The sequence below is a fragment of the Pteronotus mesoamericanus genome, unplaced genomic scaffold (assembly GCF_021234165.1).
Source record: "Pteronotus mesoamericanus isolate MK-2021 breed Mesoamerican mustached bat unplaced genomic scaffold, CSHL_Meso_final contig_192, whole genome shotgun sequence".
NCBI classification, from domain to species: Eukaryota; Metazoa; Chordata; class Mammalia; order Chiroptera; family Mormoopidae; genus Pteronotus; species Pteronotus mesoamericanus.
Genome location: NW_026555082.1, coordinates 2,728,530 through 2,750,447, shown reverse-complemented (window position 1 = coordinate 2,750,447; position 21,918 = coordinate 2,728,530). Strand labels below are relative to the sequence as shown.

At 54.3% G+C, this 21,918-nt stretch overlaps 1 protein-coding gene across 3 annotated transcripts in view; it reads left to right on the top strand.

Moving 5' to 3' along the window:
- Nucleotides 1-21,918, top strand: part of PPP1R13B (protein phosphatase 1 regulatory subunit 13B) — a 68,623-nt gene that overhangs the window by 35,054 nt on the left and 11,651 nt on the right. For 2 of the 3 annotated variants that reach the window (XR_008528671.1, XM_054567773.1), the window contains exons 4-8: nucleotides 3,897-3,973; nucleotides 14,443-14,544; nucleotides 17,220-17,394; nucleotides 18,035-18,231; nucleotides 20,003-20,143. Coding sequence is in view for 2 of the 3 variants with exons in the window: in XM_054567773.1 (XP_054423748.1) it covers nucleotides 3,897-3,973; nucleotides 14,443-14,544; nucleotides 17,220-17,394; nucleotides 18,035-18,231; nucleotides 20,003-20,143 (692 nt within the window). In the remaining variant the exon portion in view is untranslated. The remainder of the gene's footprint in view (nucleotides 1-3,896; nucleotides 3,974-14,442; nucleotides 14,545-17,219; nucleotides 17,395-18,034; nucleotides 18,232-20,002; nucleotides 20,144-21,918) is intronic. The other variant, XM_054567774.1, reaches the window with a different exon arrangement.

The window sequence follows — 21,918 nt, the reverse complement described above, 5'->3', positions numbered from 1 at the left end:
TTTATGGTGAACAAGACCTTTCCAAGTGTAACAACAGTAAGCCATAAAAGGCAAGACAAACTGAATTGTTAAAAAACAAAATAAAACTGTGCATGGTGATAACCACCCTAAGCAATTTCAAAGACAAATTATAAGCTAGGAAACAGCATTTATAGTTCATGAGCAAAGCGCTAATTTCTGTTACACAGTCATACTTTGGTACTTGTTGGCTTCAGAACTCATCAAACCCTGTACTTGTTGCATTTTGAGAGGAAAAAAAGTTTCAGTACTCAGTGCTTGCTTGGAATTCATGGCACCTGATAGACCTCACATTAGTCATGACGCTGCCCCACGAGAGAAAGATGCTTCATCATTTCTCTCATTGGTTACGGCACTCGTCCCAAGTTCCGGAACCAGTTAACGGGTACCAAGGTACCACTGTAAAGGGTTCCAAAAAATTATCTCTCTCTCTCTCTCTCACACACACACACACCAGTAAAAACAAATAGAAAAAAAAAACCACATACAAACATGCAGTTCATAGAGGAGGAAATATCTGTGGCTGTGGGTTATAGGAAAAGATGTTCGGCCTTGTTCCTAACAAAGAAAACGCTGAGACTCTGTCCCACCTGCCACACTGGCAAAGATGAGAGCATTTAACGACACGGTGTCTGCAAGGAGGCTGGGGAGCAGGCATGCTTCCACATGGCCGTGGGGGTGTCAGCTGGCAGCTTGCGCAGAGGGCACGTCGGTAACGTCTGTTCTGCTTACAAACGCACAGAACCTTTCACCCAGCAAGCTCGCTTCTGAGAACGCACCCTGAAGCTGTGCCCACACACACAAGCTGGCGTGGACACAGTGTTCCTCACGCAGTGTTCCTGGCAGGCGCAGCCTCCGCCAGGAACCTGGGGCCTGGGCTAAAACTGTGGCTCGCCCAGCAGCAGACGGCTCTGCGGCCCTGAGGAGGCCCTGCGCCCGCCATCCCCTGGACGCGCTGCGTGAGAGAGCACCATGGGAGACAGAGGGCACATGCACTGCCTCCCATGTGACAGGGACAGAAGGAACACGTGTGTCCATATTGGCTCTGCGTGGCCGAAGCGTCTTTGGAGATGAAGAAGCTGGTACCGTTGTGAGCGGGGTGGGGCGGAGGCTGCCCGACCAGGGAGGGAGGGAGGGAGAACGGCTCACGTGCGTCTGTCCGTGCCTCTTGCCTTTTGAACTATGGGAATATACTATCTCTTTCTGAATTAAAATTTAAACAAAAAAAAGGAAATCTTTTTTTCCTGAAAGCATATACACTATACAGTGAAGAGACCCTTAACTTGTTATTTAACAGTGATTGTGGATTACCTCTGATGTTTAAAAATAAACAAAAAGATATCCTTCTGTAAAAAAGATTTCTTTATGCAAGTTATCCCTCTTTGTTTGTATTTTATATTAAAGGACATTTTGCCCCTGGGACGAGTTACTCCCTGCTCCAAGGTCATCTTCCTAACAACTCCGCTGCAGTGCTGTGTTGTACAGCGCGCTGCCGCCTCTGGCTGTTAGTCTGCTGGCCGCTGGCCATCCGGGGGCAGGCGACCACGTGTCCAGGGCCAGCTCTTCACCCACTTGCACCTTTGACAAGGGCCCTGCCTCTGCACCAAACTCTCCTGCCAAGGATTCGCTGGCCACCCCTAAAGTGCTGCTCTTGTGCTAAGAATTTATTTGAACTCCCTGCCTGAGCTCTGCAAATATGCATGCCCTGCCTTCCCTAGCTGTGTGTAAATAGTCCCGCTGTCACTTTCATTAGTAGGGCGTGTGACCTAACACATCGTTATGTCCTTCATGTCCTGTGGTGGTGGGGTGGGGGAAGGTCTTTTTTATCTCACTTTATAAAGTATAGAAGTGTAGGGATGCTTAAGAGAACCGTCTGGAGTCATCGCGACAGCGTGTCATTTGTGAGGCGGTCCCCCGGTAATCCCGCACCCCTTGGTGCCACAGCGGTCACTGCGGCATCATTGGCCGCGTTCCCCGTGCTGTGGCTGTTCTGTCACTGGTGATTTGTGCGACTTAGTCCCCTCCGTCTTTTTTGCCCAGTGCCACGACCCCCTTCCGTCTAGCAGCCTTCAGGTGGTTCTCTGCATCTGTGAGTCTGTTTCGGGAGCGGGGGGTGTTGGTTCCTTTATTTTCTTTCGATTACACGTGTGAGGAAGATCACATGGTGTTTGTTTTCCTCCACCTCACTAACTTTACTCAGCATGATACTCTCTGGGCTCGCCCGTGCTGCTGCAGAGGGGAAGGTTCCGTTGTTTGTGTAGCTGAGTGACAGTCCGTTGTCCTTGCACCGCATTTTCTTTTCTGTTCGTCTGCTGACGGACACCGAGGCGGCCTCCACACGCCGGTTACTGGGATGGCGCTGCCGTGCATGGAGGAGTGCTTATTCTCTTTCAGACTGGTGTTTTGGGGTTCTTTGGCTAAATACTCAGAAGGGGACGTTCCTGGGCCCTAAGGCAGTTCCATTTTTTATTTTCGAGGCAGCTCTGTACCATTCTGCATAGTGGGTGCCCCGATCCGCACTCGCACCAGCAACGTGTGAGGGTCCCTTTCCCCACATCGTTGCCAGCACTTGTTGATTCATTGATGACAGCCACGCTGGCAGGCGTGAGGCGGTGACTGTCCCTTCTTCCCCTCTTGCACCACATCCTTCCTTGCGTAGTCACGCTCCCGTGACTGACTCAGAATCTGCCCCCCGACCTGGGGTGCTCTGCCTTCTCCTCTGCTTCTCTGCCTGTGCTTATGCACATTCTTTTTAAAAAAAGATTTCACTTATTTATTCTTAGAGGGGATGGGAGGGAGAAAGAGAGGGAGTGAAATACTGATGTGCAAGAGAAACATCGATTGGTTGCCTATTTTCAGTATCGCCTCCACCGCCCGCCCCCCCCGGGACCCTTTTTAAAAAAATTCTTGTTCCCTCAGCTTCTGTTATCAGCTCACTGTACATCTGTTTAGGTGCTGTGTACGTCTTCACTTTACACACACAGAGTGCGATTCTTTTCTTTCTCTCCCAAGAACCGACCTGCGCCCCTTGGGGGCGCCTTCACTCTCTTTAAGAGCGTGCAGTTTAAAGGAGAGCAGTACTCCCATCCTACAGTCTTTCTTCAAATTTTTCAAAGTAATAGGTGGGACATAGAAACAATGTTTGCTGTCTTTTTCGAACACTAGGTCCATGGCCCTTGGGAGCCAGCGCTCCAGGCGGTAGAGCAGGCGTGGGTGTGCGGGTTCTCCAGGCGGCCCCAAGTAAAAGCTGGGGGGTGGCGAAGGGAGGGCGCAGGGTTTGGATGCCTGGTGACAGTCGCGCCTGCGACGTCAGGCACCCCTGGTGCATCTGTGTAAAAACAGGACAGGACACACAGAGAATTTTTCCAGTTTAACGATGAAGCCCTTTTTAAAAAAATGTTTTAATTTGTACGGGACAAGGAACCGCTGACCGCCCAGACGGAAGCAGTGCCCCGCCGGGCTCCGCCCTGCCGGGGAGGGCCGGCTCTGTGCGCCCGCGTTCCCCGTGCTGCTGTTGGGCTCCGTTTAGTTCCCGCACAGGAGACCCTCAAGGATTGGTGATAAGAAACTTCATTTGGTAGAATACGCAGTACATAAAACTTACCAGTTTGACCATTTTTAAGTGCTAGAAACCCGTTGATGTAAGTCAATTTCAAGATTCTGAAATAGAATGTGAGGTGAAAAAATTTTATTTAAACAACTTTTTACATATATGTACACAGATTAATTGTAAAACATTTTTCAACTGTATGAAGTCTTGAGTTGTTCATCCTGGTGTTTTATTCTTGTGTTCGGTAAATATTTGAATAAGTGAAAACATGGACGAACGCTGTTTTTTAGTATGTCTTTTAGTAAGTTTGGTCCTCTCATTTCCTTAGGTGGCCGTCAGACCCAAGAGCAAAGGACCCAGAGAAATGTAATAAATGTACCTGGAGAAAAACGTACTGAAAATGGGGTAAGCAACGGTGAACTATGTGGAAATTTTTAAAAAGCTTTTTACAAGTACTAATTAGTTTCGGTTATATTCTATTTTTAAAAATAGCCCTGGCTGCTGTGGCTCAGTGGACTGAGCGCCGGCCTGCAGACCAAAGGGTCACCAGTTCCATTCCCAGTCGGGGCACAGGCCTGGGCTGCGGGCCGGGTCCCCAGCAGGGGGCGCGTGAGAGGCAGCCACACATGGATGTTTCTCTCCCTCTTTTCCTCCTTCCTTTCTCCCTCTCTAAAAATAAATAATTTTTTAAAAAGAATTGTTTTTTACTAGAAATTATCACTTCTGTTGACTATTTCAAACCCTTAATGAAGCTGTGTAGAGGCAGTCACCGAGCGGCTCACAGGCCCACACCCGGGTGTGCAGAGCCGTGCCGGGCCCGCCCTGGCAGCTGGCGGGCGCGGTGTGCGGGCTGTGGCGAGCAGGCAGACGGGCTTTGTGTCTGCAGTGCTGGTGTCTCGACCTTTCTGTCTGGCTGTGAAAGACCCCTGGCCAGTGGGTTGATGCCGCCCTCATAGTGGCGGGCAGGAGAGAGAGCTCCCTTTGCCCCCTGGGGTAGCGCTGGTGGCAGTCCCGACGCCGGGCGCGGCGAGGGTGTGCGGAGGGGCTCTCGGGAAGAAGTGCTGGTGCGCGATGAAGGAAGGAGCAGGCAGGGAAATCTCCAACACGGTCGTTCCCAGAAGCGTTAGTAGTAACTATAACAAATAGTGTTAAAGCTAGAGAATTAGCTCCTTTTTCTGGTTCCGACTCTGACCAGGTATGCAGTCTCCTTCCTCAGTGTGGTGCTCGGCACAGCTGGACACAGTGGGTGGGGGGTTACAGGTCTGGGACGTGCGGGGTCCAGATCCAGGCCTGGCGCCTGAGCTCCCTAGCTGGCCAAGTCTGACCGAGTTATGTTGCCTCTCCGCTCTCCAGCTTGCTGTTACTGAGTTCTAGTTCAGTTGCTTTATCAGGTACCATTGAGACTTTAAATGGTATACTTAAATCTCTCTTTCTCTATTCTGCCAACTTTAAGTCCTATCTCTAGACCTTCCTCCCTGTAAGATGAGGGTGCTACACACCCCCCGCCCCATCTCCCCACCCACCAGCCCTTCCCGCTGTACTTCTGTGTTGCCGAGGTTGGCAACATGTATGTGCTGCTCTCTAGCTGTAATTGAGCCTTTTGTGCTCTGTAGGTTGGTTGTAAGGTTTAAACCATGTACTAGTGTTTATTATTTTAGATTCTGCCGCTGTCCACTGCAGAGGCAAGTGGCACACTAGGTTATATGTCCCTCTCTCCGGTTCCAGCGCCCTAACCCTCCTGCCACTCAGCAGGACTGTGGGCAGCGTCAAGGTGGTGGATTCTCCCCGACCCTCCACTTTCTCAGGGCCTCTCCTCCAGTGCTCGCCTGCCATCTGACACACTTGTGCAGTCCTAGGCCAGGGCCCCGGGGGCGGGGCCCCGCATACCTGCGCCAGGAAGTCTTGGATAAAAGGCCCAGACGCATCTGGAGTAGGACCTGGAGGCCGCGTCGGCCTCTCCTGCCCTGCTGAGAGGGGAGCCCCGGGCCGCGTGCACTCAGTGCCACGAGCACCCGGACTGACTTGTACGACTGAGTCTGGCAGATTCTTTTGAGTTGTGAGATTTCCCGAGACCTGAACTTCAGGGGAGGGGAACTAAGCGCACCGGGCAGGCGTCGTGCTGGGGGTCCGCACACACGTGAAGAAGGGTAGGGGCGTCGGGGGAGGGCTCCGGGCCACAGTACAGGGAGCTCTGCGGCCCGGCGTGGGGGCCTGGGGTCTTTCCTTCCCGATGAAGTTGTTTCTTGTGGACATGGAGACAGTGTTTGCATTTCAGGATCAACAAAACTGAAACCAAAATTAAATGTGTTTGTGGCCTTTATATGGCTTGTAATTAGAGGAAGGTGGAGAGCTTGTCTGGAAGTGTGACTCCTGCTGGAAGCATCACATCAAAGGCGTTGCTGTGTTTTATGGCATGCGCACCTGCCTCTTAAGCCTAATAACACATTGCCTTTGTAAAGCACGTTATTGTCAAAAAGCACTTTATTTTAGTACAATTTTAAAGCTAATAAGATATTAAAAACATCTTTCTCCAGAAATGGTTTTGTGTATACCCTGGCCGTAGAGCAATGGCGCACAGAGGCTTGCAGCCTTGTGGGTGGACGGCAGCCAGGAGTGGGTGAGCCACAGCCGTGGGGCCACGTGTGGGCTGCACCGCGTGACTCATGCCCCCGAGCGGCTGCCGGGCCGGAGCTGGGGAGGCTCTGCTCTCTGAAAACTGCGGGTCAGCGAGTCCAGCTGCCTGGGAGGTAGAGGCCCGGGCCCCTGGCAGAAGTCTGGGGTGGGCCTGGGACCCTCTCTCCCTGCTGGGTTTGGGAACCCCAGGCCACATGCACACGTAAGCTTCCAAAACTTGTTTGCCCCACAGAATTTTGAAGACCTGCTTTGACTTTATCCTATGAAGGCAAATTGACTTATTCCCACTGTATGTGCCTGTGCTGGGGGTGTCCGGGACCACCCCCACTGTCCCTGATTTACTGGGGGGGCTCACAGGACTCGGGGCTCGTCGTCCTCGTGCTGGTGAGGTCAGCACTAGAGGTGGCGCATGGGGGGCGCAGTCTGCAGGGACGGGGGCCCCGGTTGCCGGGCTCCGCTGCTGGTGCGCCTCACGGGACCCGGATTCCGCCAGCAGCGCCCAGCGACCACCGTGCGGGGCAGGGCCCCCAGGGGAGCTCACTGGAGCCCCAGCGCCTGGGGCTTCTGCTGGGTGCTGCTCCTGTCGGCAGCCTCTGCCCAGGAAACGCAGAAACCCCAGGACCCACCCACCCACCGCCACAGGAAAGCAGGAGCTCCGTGCCTCCTCGTGTTTGCGCAGACAGCCTAGGCTCCGCGGCCACTCATACGAGTGCTGGGAAGAGCGGGAGCCTCCCCCGGGGGGGGGTCTGGGGGCAGCCAGGGCCAGCCCAGCCCGCAGGCCTGCCCGGGCACAGGGCCTCAGGCAGCACTGTCTCACGCGCACGTCCTGTCAGCACCCCTCCCGCTTTCCTCAGCCAGCCAGGCCGAAGCCAGAGTCACTTTCTGCTTTAATCCTGTACGTCCAGTGAGTTGCCAAGGTCAGCTGAGCCTTCTTCTTGTTTCCTCCTAAGAGCTTCATAGTTTTGGCTCTTGCATTTAGGTCTGCAACCCATTTTGAGTTACTTTTTGTGTGTGGTGTGAGGTAGAGTCCAAATTCATCCTGTTCCCCACAAACACCTGGTTGCCCCAGGACCATTCAGTGAAAGGGCTGCTTTCTCCCCACGGAGCTGCCTTGGCCCCTTGGTTCAAGCAGGTGACCATAAATGTGAGCGTCACTTCCGGTGACACATTTGTTATCAACATGGTCCCTCTGTCCCCCTGTTGTCCACATGGCAGCCAGGACTCAACTGCGCTGCCCGCCTCCCGGGCCAGGTTACGCTGTGGCTGTCCCGCGGGTGAGCTCCTAGGCTCCCTCCAGGGTCAGGGGAGGCCGTGCGGACCCCACGGCGTCTTCAGTGGCCGCCCGTGGTCTGCCTGTGGGGGTGCCCTCCGCTCCGTCCCTTTCCTGGAGTCACGCCCCGGTTCTCTTCTCCGCTTGCAGAGCTGCGGGGGTTGAACCGGGTGGTGTGTCCAGTTCACTGTTTCTGGCTCTAGGTTTGTCTCCGATCCGCCAGGTCGGTCTCTTCCCACCCCTTCTCTTTCATGCTTCCTGGCTTGTTTTGTTGTCTCTCCTCTGTTATGTTTGTTTGTGGTTTTATATTGTCTGATGTTGAAAATCCTTTTACTGTCATAAGCAGAGTTGTGTTATTTAATGATATGAGGGTTAAATCTTCATTTTGAGCAGAATTAGGTGTGGCTTTCTTTTACTTTCTCCTGTTGGGAATTGTAGAATTTACTGATTCTGAGGATTGGTATCTATCAACAATTCTGGAAAATTCTCCATCATCTCTACAGGTATTCATCTATATCCTTTCTGTTTTCTTCTCCTGAACTCTGATGAAACCACCTAGCTTAGAAGTCTCCCTTTATTCTTTTAGAAACAATTCTACCCAGGTTATGTTGATATGAGACAGACATTATTATAAAAGCCAGGTGTTTGGTGGCAGCTACTTGCAGTCTGTCCGGAATCCGCAGGGAAAGGAAAGCGGTGCTGGGAGGTGGGTGTGTAAGCAGCCAGGTCACAGTGCACTGTGACAAGTGCCGTGGAAGTGGAAAGAGGCCCTGGCACAACAGGACCGGGCCTGGGTGGCTTCCGGAGGCGGAGCTCTGCCCAGAGGAAGAGCCTGGAACGTCGGTGGAGCTGCGAGCCTGCGGGCCAGGCTGGGGGGCGGGAGGAGGCGACGCCCAGGAGGGGGCTGCTGAGCAGCAGATCTTCGCTGTGCTGGGAGCCTGGGCTTGACCGGGCAGGGTTTTAAGCAGGAGAAAGACCCCTCTGGTGCTGGTGTGAGGGTCTGGGGCGGCTGGGGTGGGGGGTGGGTTGGCAGGGAGACTGGAGGCAGGGGTGGGGGGGGCCTGCGTGAGGCCGTTGCGGGTGTGCCGGCGGAGAGCCGTGTCCTCGAGGCTGCGCGCCTTCAGAGCCCGCACGGGCAGGAGCGCTCAGGGCTGTTGAGTCGAGGCTTGGAGGCGCCCCGGCCGGCGCCGCTGCTGGGAAGAGCCGCTGCTGGGGGACGGCCTGGCGGTCCTGACCAGCTCACAGACTGGCCTCTCTCCACAGAAATCTCAAAGGAGACATTTCATTTTACGCGAGAACTATCCGAGAGGAGAAATTCCTCTCAACAAAAATGCTCACATCGGAGGCTTTAAAATGAGTTCATTTTAATTCCTTTGCATCAGCCTTTATGAAATTGTTGCAAGAAAGTCGAAGAGGGAGTCCGGCCTTTGTCGCCTCCTTGGGAATAACGGCAGCGATGGAGGGGGCCGCCTTGGGCCACCTGCCTCCTCCTCCACGCAGCCCTTGGGGTCGCTGGGCCGGTGACGCCGCTCTCTTGTCATTTCTTACCATCTTCCGAAGGCGAAGAGGCACCTGGGGTTTCAGTCTCCTCTGTGCTGTATTTCTTTATTGCTATGCGCTGGAATCAAATCTTTTGTTATGTCTTCCAAGGGGAGGCCAGATGAACCCTTTCCTGTTAGGCTGGCCCATATGGAATTATTGGTGTTTGACCAGTTTTGATCTACAGAAACAGCATGTTCTTGCAACTCGGACTAACAATAAAATCCACAAGCGTCTACTGTTTGGACAGTGACATGGTACAGGGGGCCAACGAGGATCAACAGTGGGGCCTCCGTGTCAGCCTGGCGAGCGCAGTCAGGGGCAGAGCCTCCCGGGTGACAGGGAGGGCGCGCGGCTGCTGCCAGGAGCCCGTGGGCTCGGGCATCCCTAGGTGTCTGATGTGTAGCAAGTGCTCTAGACTCATCCTGTCTCTAGAACTCAGAGTTTCTTAAAAGTACTGAGTTTCCCGGCTCCAGAAGCGCTACCAGATCGCGAGTGTCAGGACGGTAGCGTGAGAGGCCCCTCGGGAGCAGGAAGAACCCCAGGAGGCAGGTCTGTAGGGTAGGCCGTGGGGAGAGTGGGGGACAGGTGCTGCCCTGAGGGCGATGGGAACGGGAATGCGGGCCAGGCCCGGGGCAGAGAGACCAGCCAGGGGCAGCCGTCAGCGCCCGTCGGCCGTGCCAGAGCCGGGCGGCGGTGGGGACTGAGGGAGCACCCGGGCGGCAGAGAGGGCAGGGCTGGCTGAGGCCGTGCGGAGGTTGGCGACCCGCAGGCAGGGCACCCAGGCAGGACTGGGACCCTGGCCGCGGAGCTGGCCTGGAGTCCCTCCGGAGAGGCCTGAGCGGCCAGGCCCGCCCGCAGTCAGGCGTGTTCTCGTGGACACTGAGTACAAAGGGGAGGGGAGGGCAAACTAAGCAAAAAAATAAAAGCTAAACAAAAGAGCGCTTCACAACAGGTGGAAGTGGCCCACGTGCACGATGACCAGAAGGTAGTGGAGAACGTCCCCCCTCCTCGTGGCTGGGCGCCTGTGCTTGGAGCACCGCTCTGCACTCGTCCAGGCGTGACGCAGCGGCGGAGCGGCGCCATGTCCGGTTGTCCGACGATGAGCAGTTGCGGTGTGTCAATCAGTGGCTGTTTATTTGCCTGAAACTGAAATGTCAAAATATCGCTTCCTGTAGAGCATTACTTAATATGTTTTTGGATGAGTTTCTGTACCAAAAAAAAAAGTTGTCTGGAAAATGGCCTAATTTTTCAAGAACCATGGTAGCGAAGGGTCCTTCACCTGGCAGCTACTGCGCAAGTGGATGAATCTGTTTCTCTTCCTTTCCACTGGTGAAACTGCAGCCTTTGTGAGATTTTGTCACATTCTGGAAAACACCCTGGATACAGGCTGGCAGCATGTTCCAGTCGCACATTAGACAGCATGGATGCACAGCGGAGCCTTCTTACTAGTGTTTGGAAAGAATAAAAATCTACAAAAACATACCGCCAGCGGCTTAGGAGGGAAGACATGTACATTGTGTAATTGTCTACAGTGGTTTGTTTTGAGAAACTTTATTATATGTTTTTAATAACTGAAATGCTGTAACACCAGTTTCAAAATTATATTTAAAACTTTACCGGAGGAGACAAGAATAACATCTGATTAAAGCCGTGTCGTTGACTGGCTTGTGATCCAAAGATTTCAACTGTAATCATCAAGTGAGTTGTAGTTGTTTCTTAGTATCTTTAAAAATCTAGCTCTTGTAACCCATATTTCAGATACACTTTATCTTCATAGCTTTATGACTCATACACCTAATTAGCACAAGTGAGGCATTAACCCGAGAAATAAGCTTCCTTTTCATATCTAACTTTTGGCAAATCGTGGGCTTAGCTTATTTATTGAAAACCTAATCAGGGTGCCTTTGGGATTGATGGCTTAATTATGGACATTGCTCTACTTGCTTTTTTTCGTTACTTACTGAAACACCATTTCTGTGGAACCCCTTCTTTGCCAAGAGGTTGACATTTTATTTAGGAAGAGGATCACTCACACTGGAGCAAGTGCGGCAAGGACGCGGAGGGGCTAGGACTGCGGCACTGCTCGTGGGAGCGCGGGGTGCCTGGGCTCGTCGGCGAACTGCCCGCAGCCTCTGCGCCCCGGCCGTGCAGCCGCCTGCCCGCTGTGGCCACCCGAGAGAAACCAGGCATTTGTCCGCGTGAGTCCTGGCACGTGGATGTGCAAGGTGCTTTGTCCCTCACAGCCAAAAAGTGGAACCCGCCCAGCTGCCCTTCGGCAGGTGTGTGGGTCAACGGAGCGTGGCCTGTCTGCGTTCCCGGGGCTGCTCAGCAGCAGCAAGGGAGGGACCCAGGTCCTGCGAAAGAAGCCAGACACACACACACAGGCGCACACCGCAGGGCCCCTGCCTCCTGGCGGGGCGGGGGGGGGCGGGCGGGCGCCGCCCAGAGCACGCAGAGCCGGTCGCCCGGCACAGCAGCAGCCCTCCGCCTCCCGGGCCAGCGGTTGGGGGCCGGCCAGGCACAGTAGGGCGCCTTCTGGGAGGACGGACGTGTTCTCCGTCTCCCTGAGGTGGTGGCTATGCTGAGTGCGAAGGTGCTGCTGCCCACGTTGGAGTGTGACCGGGGCACGGTGGGAGGGTTAGGGGGTGCCGAGTCACCACTGCGGGCCCATTCAGCGGGCACCGCTTGTGGCCGCTGACTGGCTGGAGGCTGTGGCCAGGTGCGGTGTGCGCCGCGTGAGTCCGGACCTGCAGAGTCTGGCGTCTCACTAACTGGAGAGTCCCTGGTGTGTAAGTGTTTTGTTAGGTCAGTGCCAGTATTTTGCGTGTAAAAATGTTGTGAGTTAGAGGTATAAAGCCTCATTGTTTCTGCACGCAGATTGGTGGAGGTTTGGAGAAAGAAGGGGATGATAGGACCAGGTAAGTAATTATTGTGCGGGTGTGGGGAGCTTCTGTTTTCTCTGTTCTGGGAGGGTGGGGACGGGGTGTCGGAGCCCTCGGAGGGCCGGAGAAGCGTTCACACGAGCCTGCCGGCTGTCACCAAGAGAAGAACTCTCCCAGCTCACCCGTCCTGGGAGTGGCTCGCCCTCCCTGTGACCTGGGCTTGAACTCAGGAGGTGACTCCTCCAATGAGGGACATTGATGTGCCCGAGGGAACAGGATTTGATTTCTTCTCATTAGATACAATGAAAAGAAACGAGCAAGAAGTATAGTCACAGGTTTGTTCGAATACACTTGGGCCATGTTGAGAATTTAAAATTGTTGACAACGGGGGTAGTTTCCATGAAGAGACTGCGCGATAGGCCCCTCATAAGAGGATTGAGTTTGCAGCAGTTTTTTATTCAGTTAAACTATGAGAAGGTGTTTCTTCTTGCTAAATTTTCACATTGAGCAATTACTGGAATATGTACTAACATGTTGCACATTTGTTGACATACTAGTTTATGGTGGCGTGTATTTTTATAAGCCACTTAAAATACAATTAAATGACTCAGGTCTGTTTACTGGAAAGTAATGCTTCGAGCTGTGCGCTGTGATTTATACAGTTTTCTGTATGTCAGATCTACTTGCAAATAAAGTTTTATTAAATACGTAAGATATCACACCTAAATTACTTGGGACAACATAGTGTGTCTCAGGCTCGTCCTTAGAAGTAACCGACGGCGCAGCGCGTGCAGAGCTGCCTCACTCGCAGGCACAGACGGCGGCACCGCACAGCCAGCGTCTCTCCTGCCCTCTTGGCACGGCTGTTCCCAGCCCTGGTGGGGAGAGGAGATCAAACCAATAGTTGTTTGTGTTTATTTTTAAAGTTGTAACATTGTGAAATTAATGTGAATTGAAAAATTTGTTGAATGGACATAGTTTTTAAGGAGAAGTTCTGAAGGTTTCCAAAAATACTTTGCATCATGATTGGAACGTCTCAGCAGGTGGGAATTAGCGAACCTTTATTAACGTAAAAACAAGTTTCAGGAATTTTTGATGGTTCTGCCTGGCCTTTTTTTTTTGTAAAGTAAACAAGCTTCTTTCAAATGGGAGTTGCGGTGGCTTGGCTGTTGACAATGCTTGGTCCACGCCGCTCGCTCTGGGTCTCAGATGAGCAGAATAGGGCTCCAGTTGAGACTTGAACAAACTCTGGCCCCGTGTTCCAAGGGTCCGGAATGTGCTCGAGCTCGGTGCGGCCTGGGGGAGGCTGGGGTCAGAGGGACAGGGTCGGAGCCTCTGTGGAGAACTCCAGAGGGCGGCTGGGTGGCAGAGGCGAGGGCACAGGCCAGTCCGGGAGCAAAGAGCCGGGCGCTGCAGGGGCTGTGCCTGCGTGGTGAGCGCGCGGAGCGGGTGGCGGGGCACCGGCCTGGCCAGGCTGAGCCTCCTCTGTGCTCGGCTCTGGGCCCGGGCCCGGGCCAGCTCCATCGTGCAGAGAGCTGGCAGAAAGGCTGCGACGCGGGCGTGCAGGGCGGGCGTGGTGAAGGGCGCGCGCACGGCGGTCCGGACGAGGGCGCTGCGCCCGCCTGGCCGTGCTGGCCGGCTGACCTCAGTGGACGTCCGAGCCCCCGGCGCGCGCGCTCTTGTCTGCCGAGCGGGGACTCAGTGCCTGCCTGCCGGTGTTGCGACGAGGCCTGAATGCGTTCGTAAGTGGAGGGTGCATAGGTCAGCACAAAGCACGAGATGCGCGTGGGGAAAACGCTTCCCCTTGTCGTCGGCAGCAGAGACTGGGGACATGCGCTCGAGCTCCGTCAGCTGCCACTGCCCTAGCTGCTCCCTTGCCATCATGCTCACAGCCCTGCTGCACTGCTGCCAGTCAGCGGTCGGTCCTTGGCGGAGCCCACACATGAGTGTGTTTGGATGAGGTATCGGTATGTTATAACCTTTAATAGTTTCTCGAGACGAGGTGGAGTGAGAGAGCCTTTGTCCTGAGATGTGTGTGTCCTTAAACACTTGGCCTCCCGGCTACTCAGGCGCACCTGTCCATCAGCCAGTGCAGAGGGATGTCACCTCAGCATGTGTCTGAAAGGCTCGGTGTAGCGTTGGGCCTCTTAGTGAGTCCACTAGAAAAACTGCTATTTATACTTAATAAAATCACTCAACACTTAGGAAAGTTCTCATGAGAAAACACACTAATCTGTACTCTGCTGACTTCTAGGGAACCTATTTATTTTATTTTTTGATTTGAGAGAGAGAGGAAGGTGAGAGAGAGAGAGAACACATCAATTTGTTGTTCCACTTATTTATACATTTATTGGTTGATGCTCGTATGTGCCCTGACCAGGGAGCAAACCCACAGCCTTGGTGTGTTGGGACAGTGCTCTGACCAACTGAGCTGCCTCGTCGGGGCCCTGGGAACCCATGTAAAACCCTTCGGCGTGTGCTTCCGACACCGGGGCGGCGGGGGTGCAGACAAGCACGCCAGCCTGAGCCTGTGCTCCCCTCTGCAGGGCGGACACCCGCGAGTCGAGCTTACCCTCTCGGAGCTCCAAGATATGGCGGCCAGGCAGCAGCAGCAGATCGAAAGTCAACAGCAGGCGTTGGTCGCCAAGGTGAGTGTTAAAAGCAGAGTGGACAAACATTCAAAAAGCGTGTTCCTTTGCTGTTACTTTAGATTGGGGTCAGCACATTTTGGGGCCACGCTCCTCAGTAGGACCAGGCCACGGGAAGCGCCGCGTGACCATTGCCGCCTCCGTGGCAGTAGGTGGACAGCATGCTGCCGCCTCCTGCAGCGGGGCGGGCGGCGCAAGAGCAGCTCCCCTTGGTCTGCTTGCTTATACGTGAGCGCGCCCCGTACACAAACACACACCCCCCCCCCCCCAACCCCCACCCTACCCACGGGAAGGGGCAGGCCTTCCCCCCGCGTAGGCAGGACTTGCAAAAAGCATGTTTTCCCTGGCATTGCCTGTTCCCTGTGGGTGCTCCCGGCTGGTGGTGTCCGCTGCTCCGTGTCCTAGAGGAAGCCGGCGACCCCCGCCAAAGGTGCCGGCCGTGGGCCCCATGGCAGTGACCCTGGGTCTGCAGGCTTCCCCTGCTGCCACTCGGCCGGAGCTTGTCTGGTTTATTAAGGGGGGGCGTAAGTTAGCACTCGCTACGTAGACGAGTTCTGTATTTGTTGTTGACTCTCTGTAATAGGAGGACTTAAAATTTTCCTAAATGGTGGTTTAGTCACGGATTAAAAATAAAAAATCAGACCGTCATCCATGCCTTCTGGAAGTGATTTCGTGTTGTAATGATCTTAAATGTCCTCAAGCTGCTGTAAAGAGAACGTGTAAAAGCATTACTGCCTAGGCTCTAACTGATTTCTCTGGAGAGAGATTTTTTTAAATTTCTTTTTTTATTTTTCCACTACAGTTGACATACAGTATTATATTAGTTTCTGGTGCACAGTATAATGGTTTGACATTTATATAACCTACAAAGTGATCTCCCTGGAAAGGGTGTGACCCACCTGCCACCGTAGTTATTGCGATATTATTGACTGTGTCCCTGTGGTGGACTTCACATCCCTGTGGCTCTTTTGATAACTGCCAGTTTGTGCTTCTTAACCCCTCCCCTTTCCCCCCACACCCAGCCCCCTCTTCCATGGCACCTTCAGTCTGTTCTCTGTATCTGTGAGTTTGTCAAATTTGTTTCTTTATTTTTTAGATTCTACATATAAGTAAAATCTGTAGCTTTTTTAAATAACAAAGTGGCCAATCCAGCTGTTTTCATTTATTGAATGCCTGTATAATTCATTGTGTTATCCACTTTTATGTAAATAATAGGTTAAGTTGGACTTGTTTTTAAAAGTTGTCTTGTAAAGTTTATTGGATTTATAAGAATAAAAAACAGCCCGGGCTGGTGTGGCTCAATGGGTTGAGTGCTGGCCTGTGAACTGAAAGGTCACTGGTTCGACTCCCAGTCAGGGCACAGGCCTGGGTTGTGGACCAGGTCCCCATTTGGGGGGCTTATGAGAGGCAACCAGTTAATGTTTCTCTCACACATCAATGTTTCTCTTCCTCTGTTTCTCCCTTCCTCTCCCTCTAAAAAAATAAAATCTTTTTTTTTAAATGAAAAACTATTAGAAGTTTAATCAGAAAGTATTTCATTCTGTTAATAAGATTTCTAAGATGAAATGTACATAGTACTATGTAATCATAACATTTTCTAATTCTTTTTATTTCCTTTCTAAAAAATTGATCCAAAGGTATTACTGTTAAGAAAATTCTTAGGTGTTTTCATGGTGTGAACCACAAGTTCCCACTGGCTATGCCCGTGCCCTCCTGTGGGGCAGCGTGTGGGCACTGCACAGTCACACAGCTGTGTTCTGTGTGTGCACATGGGACCATGAGGGTTTGAAGTGGACCGTTATCCTTAAGGTTTGCATTCATGTTGGTGGGGAAAGCTCTCGAAGGATATTGCATGTATTTTTACTTTAGGATTGTCCTGTTCTTGTTTGACTATAAAACGTTCCATTAGTTGGGAAGAAGCTAATCCTGAAGAACACAAACACTTCCTGGACTGCTGGGTGTCACTTGGCACAGTAGAGGTTCACCTCCTTATTGGTCACCCTGTCCCTTTTCAGCGAAGATCCCCAGCTGGTCAGCGCTCACTTCCTTCCAGTTGAACAAGGGGCGGCAGCAGGACACAAGTCTGAGGGCAGGAGCGGGCGGGGGCTCCACAGGCAGGCTGTGGGGAGCTCAGGCCTGCCCGCCTCCCGCTGCGGGGCTCCTGCGGGAGCGGGCGCAGCGCCGCCGGCTCAGGCCTGCGTGCAGAGGAGAACCCACTTGTGAGGGCCCCAGACGCCCCCCACCTCACACCTCTTCATGCACAGTCCTTGCTGTGCGGCGTGACCTGGCATGTGCATGGTCTGGTGCGTGCGTGACTCCACGTGCAGTTCCTTCCCATTAAGGTGGGTGGTGCTGTGGGATCCACTCCAGTTGTCTAGAGTCTAAAGAAACACGCGCACTTCAGTTTTCTTTTTCTTTTTTAAGATTGTTTATTTTTAGAGAGAGAAGGGAGGGAAGAAGGGAGAGAAACATCGACCGGTTGCCTCTCGCATGCACCCAACTGGGGACCTGGCCGGCAACCCAGGTCTGTGCCCTGACTGGGAATGGAATCGGTGACCTTTTGGTTCGCAGGCCTGCGCTCAGTCCACTGAGCCACGCCGGCCAGGGTCCCAGGGTCGTCGGGGGCGGGTGGTCTCCTTTGGTTTTCAAAGTGAGCTCGTTTCCTCTTTCTCCAGGAGCAGCGTCTGCACTTCCTGAAGCAGCAAGAGCGCCACCAGCAACAGTCTGTTTCCGAAAGTGAGAAGCTCCAGAAGTTGAAGGAGCGCGTGGAAGCCCAGGAAAATAAGCTGAAGAAAATCCGTGCCATGAGAGGACAAGTGGACTACAGCAAGATTATGAACGGCAACTTGTGTAGGTGCCGCAGTCCGCTCGCTCCCACGCTCACCCGGCACAGAGGCAGTGGCACGGAGTCCAGCCTCTGCACACTCCCAGTCACGCACCAGGGTCCGATGTGTGGAAAGTGTCCGAGGCTGGCTCTGCCCCCTGCACGGGAAACGGTGGGCTGGGTTAGTGTAGGTGATCGCAGAAGGTCTCTGGTTACATCTGTAACAGCTGCCTTCTGGGGCTCCCTCATTCTGAGGGTCTGCCGTAATTAAACAGCTTACATGGTACCTGTGTGTTAAGAGAAACCATACAAATGCTCCCCTTATACTTCCCTTACTAATCCATGGTGCCTGCTTGGCGTTGCGGTGATACCAGAGCCCGGCCTGTGGTTGCACTGAGACCCCCGAGTGGCCTGACCACGCCTGTGCTGGGGCTGATTGCCCCGGGTGAAGAAGGTTCACTCGTGGGCGCAAATAGGATGGTTCGCCACACGCTCCGATGTTTGAATTGTGCACCTCACAGCCCCCGTGCCAGGCTGGCCCTTGCGGTGCTGGGGCGGAGCGAGATGGGTGGACAGGAAGAAGCTATCACCCCAAAGTAACAAAACTCCGGGGGGGAAAGAATGCCAGCTGAGTGACGTCGTTTTCTTTGGTGGGGGGCGTTTCAGCCGCTGAGATAGAGAGGTTCAGCGCCATGTTCCAGGAGAAGAAGCAGGAAGTGCAGACGGCCATTCTGAGGGTGGACCAGCTCAGCCAGCAGCTGGAGGACCTGAAGAGGGGCAAGCTGAACGGCTGCCCACCCTGCAACGGCCGGCTGGCGGGGCCGGCGGCCGCGGAGCTGAAGAGGCTGTACCAGGAGCTGCAGGTGACTCGGCCGGCTCTGGCCTCTGCGCCGGCTCAGTGGGCACTGGGGCCCAGGGCTGGCGGCGGGCTCCCAGGTTCCAGTGTGGCCGTGGCACCAGACACGTTCAGTACAAAGGAATTTTTAAAGTAGCTCTGAGATACAGTTCACGTAGCATACAGTTCACCCACTTAGTACCATTTAGTGGTTTTTAGTATCTCCCTGGAGTCCCCTATCTACCACTACGGTCAGTTTTAGAACATCTCATCACCCCCAAATAAAGCCCACGTCTCTTAGCCACCCCCCTCCCGCCCTCGGCTGCTCTCAGCAGTCATGGACCTCCCTCCTGTGTCTGTAGACCCGTTGTCCTGGACGTGCCCTCGGCGCGGGCTCGGCTCTGTGCCGCTCGCTGTGCCTGGCTTGCTCACTCAGCATTGTCAATGCAGAGATTCGACACAGGAGTCCACTGGCAATATAATGAACTAGTGAAGAATTCAGCTTTAGATGGTATTTAAGGTGTCTGCGCCAGCTGCTTCGACAAGATGGACGCCTGTTCTTAAGTCCTTGTCTCAGCAAGAGCCGCTGCAGCAGAACGCTGCAGGCCGGGGGCTTCAGCCACAGACACTCGGCTCCCCCGCGCTGGGGGCCGCGAGTCAGGGTCAGGGTGCTGGCGGGTTCGGTCCCCGGCTCGGGGGCGGGGGGGCTGCTTCCTGGCCTGCAGGGGCCACCTTCTCGCTGTGCCCCTGTAGCTCCGGTCTCTCCTCTTCTGATAAGGGCACTTTTAAAAAGAACCCCATCATGGGGTCCCATCCTCATGACCTCATCTAGGCCCCGCCTCCAACCGCTGCGGAGGTGGGGGGCTCCAGCACCTGAACTCCAGGAGGACGCAGACACCCGCCCGCAGGGCCCCCAGACTCACGGTTCTCACAGGGCACTGTCCAGTGGGCGCTTTTTCAAGCCGGAAGCAAGTTTTGCAGTTCTGTTAGCACTTGGCGGAAAAAGTATTATGTCATTTTATGAAATGAGAATGTTTAATTACGGAGCTTAAAACCACTTTTTGTGTTGCTGTTAACATAAATGCATAGAAATGAAATACAAGAACTTAACAGCTTTTAACATCTTTAGCAGTTGTTAAAAGTGGAGGGTTTTTAAGGATTTTGTTGGTCAGGTGTGGTGAATGTACCATATTTATCTTCAGCTGTTTTGACTGGTCCAGTTGAAAAGTGCACCCCTCTGTTGGGGGCTAACACGTACACCCGAGGGGCGAGCACCCCGGGGCCTGTCTTCCGTGCGTGCTACACCGTTCTTGGTCTCTGTCGCCTCCTGAAGTGCTGGTTGCAGCCCATGAAACGATAGGATGTCTGGCTTGGCGACTTAGGCCATCCTCTGTGAACCGCCCGCTGCCTCCGCAGTGAGGCGCCTCGTTCGGTGGACTGTACAGGGTGGAGCAGACACCTGTCCTGAGGTCCCTCGGAGAGGATGTGTTTGGGACACTTGTCACCAAAATGCCATTCCCCAGGCTACAGTCATGGTCCGCATAGTCATTCATTGGTGCTTGTCGTTCCACATGCTCAGAAGAAGACACGCGTTCGCAGAGGTCCGCTCTCTTTTGGGCCCATAAGAAGTGTGTCCTGGCTTACCTGTGCTGCGCTGGTGAACAGCGCATGAGCCGGTCTGTCTGTGCAAACACACACAAGGACTCAGTTCTCTTTTCTTTTTTTAAAGTTTCCCTGGCAGTGTGAATTTGACTGTTGAATTAATGCAAATCATAAAAGTTATATTTTCTATTTTGTAGATTCGTAACCAGCTTAACCAGGAACAGAACTCAAAACTGCAGCAGCAGAAGGAACTTCTAAACAAGCGCAACATGGAGGTGGCCATGATGGACAAGCGCATCAGCGAGCTGCGCGAGCGCCTCTACGGGAAGAAGATCCAGGCACGTGGGGAGCGCGTGTCCGGGGGTTAAGCCGCTGCCGGCGGCCCGGCCCCGAGCCGCACATGTATGCCATTGCCGCGTGCTCCCCATCCGCTCTGGCGGTGGCCGTGAATGGTCCCTGAGCCCTAAACACAGCGGCGGGAGACCGTTCTCTCGGGCCAGTGTCCTGCCGTCTGGACTCAGGCCGCCCCCGGGGCAGCTGGGGCCGCCCCTTCTCCCGGGGGCCCGGTTCTGGAGGCTCTGGCGTTGGCAGCCGGTCCCGGGGCCAGCCCCTTGACCCGCGTGGCTCCGTGTCGTGGCTTTGTCTCACCGGCCCCAGGAATCGGCCCAAAGTGTCCCCGCACGAGCCCCGGTGGAAGGGCTGTGTAAACTCTTGAGCGACGGTCTATACGAAGTGCTTAGCACTTAAAAAAAAACAAACTTTATTTGTTTTGATATTTTGAATTTCAAAGGTAATAAATACTCATTGGGAAAAAGTTTAAACAGCACAGAGCCATTTAAAGGGCAGTGTGGAAGCCCCTTTGCCCTGTTCTCGTTTCTGAGGGATGCCAGCTGTTCATGGTTCCAGTCTTTCGCTTAATGCAGACAGGAGGCGTTTCACCCTTTGTTGACGTGGACCTGCAGGAACCATCTCGCTCGTCCTGCTCCGAACCCAGGCCTTTTGTCAGACTGCAGCGTGGGTGTCTTTCCAGGCCGTCGCTTCCGCGCGTTTGTAACAGTTTGTAACTGTTTGTAACACACCCCGGCCCAGGCCTGCTGTCCCGTGCGTGCCCCAGGTCCTGCTGTTGCTCCCGGCGCCTCTGTGTGCACGGGCCAGGCGGGGGGCTTGTGTGAGGGGGATCGGGGGCTGTTCTGCGCCCTGGCCGGACATGGCTGTGCCCTTCCCCCTGCCATGGCGCTTGGGGTCGAGGGAAGCGGCGCTTGGGTCAGGGCTGGCTGTCAGTCTGCCCTCGGAGTGGCGCATGGAGCGGGCAACCTGGCCCGCTGGGCCGGGCTCCCGAGTTGCCCGTGCTCCCTCAGCAGGCGGTGCTTCCGTGGTTTGGCATGTGTCCTTGTCGGGCCCTGCTGCCTGGAGGGGCTCTCAGGAGGGGCGCTGGCCTCGGGGGCTTTGCCTGGTGGGATGGGCTGGGCGGGGGCTGGAGGCGGAAGGCCGGTCAGTTCTGCGGCGGTCGTAGCGAAGGGTCTCAGGTGCAGAGTCTCTTATTTACAGATTTCTGCTTTTCTTAACCAAGGAGCTTAAAGGTCAGTGGTTAGTCTGTGTAGCTCTGTGACCACGGGTCACGGTTTTCCTCTTGACCTCGATGAGCAACGCAGAGGCCGTGGGAGGGCATGTGCATACTCTCCGTGCCTGCTGGCCTAGCTTCCCTCCGTCCTCGTGTGCCAGGCGAGTTCTCCAGAGAAACAGAACCAGTGGACGGTTCTGGCCAGTGTGGCTCAGTTGGTTGGCACGTCGTCCTGTAAACTGGAAGGTCCCAGATTCAGTTCCCAGTCAGGGCACAGGTCTGGGTTGTGGGTTGAGCCCCTGGTCAGAGCGTGTCGTGTTCAGAGAGGCAACCGATCGATGTTTCTCTTGCAGGGGATGTTTCCCTCTCTCCCGCCTCCCTCCCCTCTCTCTAAAGTCAGTGAGCGTGTCCTCGGGCGAGGACTGAAAAGAAGAACCTGGGTGTGTGTGGGGAGAGATTGGCCGGCAGTCACAGGGAGCCGCAGCACAGGGCTGCGGAGGCTGCGGCCCGAAGACCGAGGGAGCGGCTGCTGCCGCTGGGGTCCTCTTCCTT